Source organism: Schistocerca piceifrons, chromosome 10 (assembly GCF_021461385.2).
Source record: "Schistocerca piceifrons isolate TAMUIC-IGC-003096 chromosome 10, iqSchPice1.1, whole genome shotgun sequence".
In the NCBI taxonomy this organism is placed as follows: domain Eukaryota; kingdom Metazoa; phylum Arthropoda; class Insecta; order Orthoptera; family Acrididae; genus Schistocerca; species Schistocerca piceifrons.
This window is the reverse complement of record NC_060147.1, coordinates 23,861,972-23,867,971: the sequence shown is the minus strand read 5'-3', so window position 1 is coordinate 23,867,971 and position 6,000 is coordinate 23,861,972. Positions and strand designations below refer to the sequence as shown.

At 39.9% G+C, this 6,000-nt stretch overlaps 1 protein-coding gene across 1 annotated transcript in view; it reads right to left on the bottom strand.

Annotated features, from left to right (window-relative positions):
* Positions 1-903: 903 nt before the first annotated feature.
* LOC124719008 overlaps positions 904-6,000 on the bottom strand; it is a 138,263-nt gene continuing 133,166 nt past the window's right edge. Inside the window, exon 8 of the mRNA XM_047244677.1 lies at positions 904-1,473. Coding sequence (XP_047100633.1) covers positions 1,146-1,473 — 328 coding nt within the window. The 3' untranslated portion in view covers positions 904-1,145. The remainder of the gene's footprint in view (positions 1,474-6,000) is intronic.

The window sequence follows — 6,000 nt, the reverse complement described above, 5'->3', positions numbered from 1 at the left end:
CCTCTGTAGGAAGAATGAAGCTCTATTTTTTGGCACACACAAGGGCCAGTTCTGGAACATTACCTGCACCTGAGGACAGTGGAAACCTTGAGCAACAATGGAAGAAGTGCACTGAAAAAAAGGCAGGGTCACTAAGTAGACAAATTATGTCAATGTAAATTTAGTAGAAAAAATGTTGCACACACTATTCAGCTTAAAATCTTGTATGTAGAAGTACAGGTACCAGGAAATTAAACAAGGTGAGAAACAATGGATCTAAGGAGATTATGACATTAGCAGTAGGCCTTCATGTTTTCCAGCATTGAATGTTCACTTTTGATCAAAGTATTTTTAATGCATTTCATTTATCAACTGTTGATTTGGTTTTGCCAACTGTCACTTACTCTCTCCTTTAACTCCGGCAATTTAGAAGATCCGCCACAGAATATAGGCACTTGCTCTGTGCGCCAATAATGACAGCGAAATATGGGGAAGCATCAATGATCAATTTTGTTTGGAGTTTCCCAGTAAGGCAGTTATGTTGAACATAAGAACTAAAAAAAATGCTCATTTCATTTTCAATAGTGCACCACATGGGCATTTCCTTCAGTTTACAACTTTTTGCACTAAAATACATCCCAATAACAGCTTTGTTCACAGTTGCAACAAGAGAAATTAACTTCATCACAAAATTCCTAATTTAACTTAACTGATGTCTTTGGACAAACCCGAAAGCTGTCCAACAATCCTACCTAATACACTTGATATGTAACATCTCCATGCTATATGTTTAAGAAAACTGTAAGGTATTTGTTTGAGCAATAATGAATCAATCACATATATAACACAAATACAATTAGTGACTAGAATAAATTCTATGAAACCTAATACAACATACAAAATTGACTTGCAACATTATTTTGAAATACTTGTTGGTACTACTAAAAGAAAATTATCCACCCTTTAGAAACAAGAGCCGTAAAAGAACATTACTGCAAAATTGCAGGTAATGTTACAGAAAACTTTTCTTCTTTCTTTCAGGTAACAAATTTCATCAAAGATCAGAGCATTTCACACTGTAGTGAGAATTTTCATATTCTGAATCACACATGCAACATTCGTTTATTCTTCAAATGTGAAATTTCAGGGTCACTCTCAATGCTGGGTCACTCAAGCTCCCCATTCTCCAGAAACAGGAGTGAGACGTCGACGTCTTCAATGTCGCTGCAGGCACCGCCGGCGCAGTAATTCTCAGAGTTGTAGTTTCCGGCTGCGTTGCCACTACCTGGACCCGCTCCGTTCCCTCCTCCCACATCATCATCATCATCATCGTCATCATCATCATAATCGGAGGAGTCGTCACTCAAGTCGCTCTCGGAGAACACGGACGGAGGCTCGTCACGCACCATGCCAAAAATCTGCAGATCGGCCATTCGCTCGTGCAATTCTTCCACGACGCTTCTATCACCCTCGCTGTTCTCTAGATGTAGCTTCCTGTGCACAGATTGAAAAAAACTTAATTGTTAATACAGAAAGCATTATATTTCCAACTTATTTCCTTTCTTTCTTCAACAGTCATATGACAATACTGTGGAGCAAGGTAACTGACGAACTATTTTTTATCTTGTGAGTCACTTGCAAGAATGAAACATTGAGGGACATTCAGTTACATTTCACTAATATACTGTTAATGGATAATCCATTCATTCAGGTGTTTTATTTATGGAATTTAATTCAGATACAGTGGCCGAAGCACAGTAACCAATTTTCATCCAAAGCGCTGTGTGAGCTCATTTGTTTGTTAGGAAAGGGAGACCGAAACTGTTTGCCCCGTTTTGGCTGGTCAGCAATGACAGAATCGAGGCACACACCCCGCAATCTTCCTCAAACGATTTTACAGAAACTATTTGGGCTTCTTGATGATATGCCCATCATTTCACTCATGGTCATAGTTATTGTGATATTTCCACAGAAGTAAGACACTGCACAAAGATCGAAAAAGTTTGCAATGGAAAATAGGGCTCTCTATGCAGATGACGAAGAAATTGAAGAAATGTATGATGAAATAAAAGAAATTATTCAGATAGAGAAGGGAGACGAAAATTTAATAGTCATGAGTGGGTGGAATTCAGTAGTAGGAAAAGGGAGAGAAGAAAACATAGTAGGTGAATATGGATTGGGGCTAAGAAATGAAAGAGGAAACCGTCTGGTATAATTTTGTACAGAGCACAACTTAATCATAGCTAACACTTGGTTCAAGAATCATAAAAGAAGGTTGTATACATGGAAGAAGCCTGGAGATACTGACAGGTTTAAGATAGATTATATAATGGTAAGACAGAGATTTAGGAACCAGGTTTTAAATTGTAAGACATTTCCAGGGGCAGATGTGGACTCTGACCACAATCTATTGGTTATGAACTGTAGATTAAAACTGAAGAAACTGAAAAAAGGTGGGAATTTAAGGAGATGGGACCTGGATAAACTGACTAAACCAGAGGTTGTACAGAGTTTCAGGGAGAGCATAAGAGAACAATTGACAGGAATTGGGGAAAGAAATACAGTAGAAGAAGAATGGGTAGCTTTGAGGGATGAAGTAGTGAAGGCAGCAGAGGATCAAGTAGGTAAAAAGATGAGGGCTAGTAGAAATCCTTGGGTAACAAAGAAATATTGAATTTAATTGATGAAAGAAGAAAATATAAAAATGCAGTAAATGAAGCAGGCAAAAAGGAATACAAACATCTCAAAAATAAGATCGACAGGAAGTGCAAAATGGCTAAGCATGGATGGCTAGAGGACGAATGTAAGGATGTAGAGGCTTATCTCACTAGGGGTAAGATAGATACTGCCTACAGGAAAATTAAAGAGACCTTTGGAGAAAAGAGAGCCACTTGTATGAATATCAAGAGCTCAGATGGAAACCCAGTTCTAAGCAAAGAAGGGAAAGCAGAAAGGTGGAAGGAGTATATAGAGGGTCTATACAAGGGCGATGTATTTGAGGACGATATTATGGAAATGGAAGAGGATGTAGTTGAAGATGAAATGGGAGATATGATATTGCGTGAAGAGTTTGATAGAGCAATGAAAGACCTGAGTCGAAACAAGGCCCCGGGAGTAGACAACATTCCATTAGAACTACTGACAGCCTTGGCAGAGCCAGTCCGGGCAAAACTCTACCATCTGGTGAGCAAGATGTATGAGACAGGCGAAATACCCTCAGACTTCATTGTACACAAACCAGATGGCAGTAATAAGAGTCGAGGGGCATGAAAGGGAAGCAGTGGTTGAGAAGGGAGTGAGACAGGGTTGTATCCCATCCCCGATGTTATTCAATCTGTATATTGAGCAAGCAGTGATGGAAACAAAAGAAAAATTCGGAGTAGATATTAAAATCCATGGAGAATAAATAACAACTTTGAGGTTCGCCGATAACATTGTAATGTTGCCAGAGACAGCAAAGGACTTGGAATGGCAGTTGAACGGAATGGATAGCGTCTTGAAACGAGGATATAAGATGAACATCAACAAAAGCAAAACGAGGATAATGGAATGTAGTCAAATTAAGTCGGGTGATGCTGAGGGAATTAGATTAGGAAATAAGACACTTAAAGTAGCAAAGGAGTTTTGCTATTTGGGGAGCAAAGTAACTGATGATGGTCGAAGTAGAGAGGATATAAAATGTAGACTGGCAATGGCAAGGAAAGCGTTTCTGAAGAAGAAAAATTTGTTAACATCGAGTATAGATGTAAGTGTCAGGAAATCATTTCTGAAAGTATTTGCATGGAGTGTAGCCATGTATGGAAGTGAAACATGGACAATAACTAGTTTGGACAAGAAGAGAATAGAAGCTTTCGAAACGTGGTGCTACAGAAGAATGCTGAAGATTAGATGGGTAGATCATATAACTAATGAGGAGGTATTGAATAGGATTGAGGAGAAGAGAAGTTTGTGGCACAACTTGACTAGAAGAAGGGATCGGTTGGTAGGACATGTTTTGAGGCATCAAGGGATCACAAATTTAGCATTGGAGGGCAGCATGGAGTGTAAAAATCGTAGAGGGAGACCAAGAGATGAATACACTAAGCAGATTCAGAAGGATGTAGGTTGCAGTAGGTACTGGGAGATGAAGAAGCTTGCACAAGATAGAGTAGCATGGAGAGCTGCATCAAACCAGTCTCAGGACTGAAGACCACCACAACAACAACAACAACATGATTTTGCATATTACATAATATGTTGCTGCATATGAAATTTAGCTAACATGTTCTTTAGACTTGGGTGGTCGTTTCTGTCACCAATCTTGTGAAAACTGATCTGATGCACCACACTTGTTTGCTATCACACGCGCAATTGCACACGGAATTGCGAGAGAATTCTGAAAACGTGTTTTATTACATTTATTAAGTAAGTAACTGAGGAAAAATGATGAGTCAGTACCTTCTTGTTGTTGTTGTTGTTGTTGTTGTCTTCAGTCCTGAGACTGGTTTGATGCAGCTCTCCATGCTACTCTATCCTGTGCAAGCTTCTTCATCTCCCAGTACCTACTGCAACCTACATCCTTCTGAATCTGTTTAGTGTATTCATCTCTTGGTCTCCCTCTACGATTTTTACCCCCCACACTGCCCTCCAATGCTAAATTGGTGATCCCTTGATGCCTCAGAAAATGTCCTACCAACGGATCCCTTCTTCTAGTCAAGTTGTGCCACAAACTTCTCTTCTCCCCAATCCTCATTAGTTATATGATCTACCCATCTAATCTTCAGCATTCTTCTGTAGCACCACATTTCGAAAGCTTCTATTCTCTTCTTGTCCAAACTAGTTATCGTCCATGTTTCACTTCCATACATGGCTACACTCCATACAAATACTTTCAGATACGACTTCATCATCATCATCATCATCATCACCATCATCATCATTTAAGACTGATTATGCCTTTCAGCGTTCAGTCTGGAGCATAGCCCCCTTATACAGTTCCTCCATGATCGCCTATTCAGTGCCAACATTGGTGCCTCTTCTGATGTTAAACCTATTACTTCAAAATCATTCTTAACCGAGTCCAGGTACCTTCTCCTCGGTCTGCCCCGACTCCTCTTACCCTTTACTGCTGAATCCATGAGTCTCTTGGGTAACCTTGCTTCTCCCATGCGTGTAACATGACCCCACCATCTAAACCTGTTCGCCCTGACTGCTACATCTATAGAGTTCATTCCCAGTTTTTCTTTGATTTCCTCATTGTGGACACCCTCCTGCCATTGTTCCCATCTACTAGTACCTGCAATCATCCTAGTTACTTTCATATCCGTAACCTCAACCTTGTTGATAAGGTAACCTGAATCCACCCAGCTTTCGCTCCCATACAACAAAGTTGGTCGAAAGATTGAACGGTGCATAGATAACTTAGTCTTGGTACTGACTTCCTTCTTGCAGAAGAGAGTAGATCGTAGCTGAGCGCTCACTGCATTAGCTTTGCTACACCTCGCTTCCACTTCCTTCGCTATGTTGCCATCCTGTGAGAATATGCATCCTAAGTACTTGAAACCGTCCACCTGTTCTAACTTTGTTCCTCCTATTTGGCACTCAATCCATTTATATTTCTTTCCCACTGACATTACTTTCGTTTTGAAGATGCTAATCTTCATACCATAGTCCTTACATTTCTGATCTAGCTCTGAAATATTACTTTGCAAACTTTCAATCAAATCTGCCATCACAACTAAGACATCTGCATATGCAAGACTGCTTATTTTGTGTTCACATATCTTAATCTCACCCAGCCAGTCTATTGTTTTCAACATATGATCCATAAATAATATGAACAACAGTGGAGACAGGTTGCAGCCTTGTCTTACCCCTGAAACTACTCTGAACCATGAACTCAATTTACCGTCAACTCTAACTGCTGCCTGACTATCCATGTAAAGACCTTTAATTGCTTGCAAAAGTTTGCCTCCTATTCCATAATCTTGTAGAACAGACAATAACTTCCTCCTAGGAACCCGGTCATATGCCTTTTCTAGA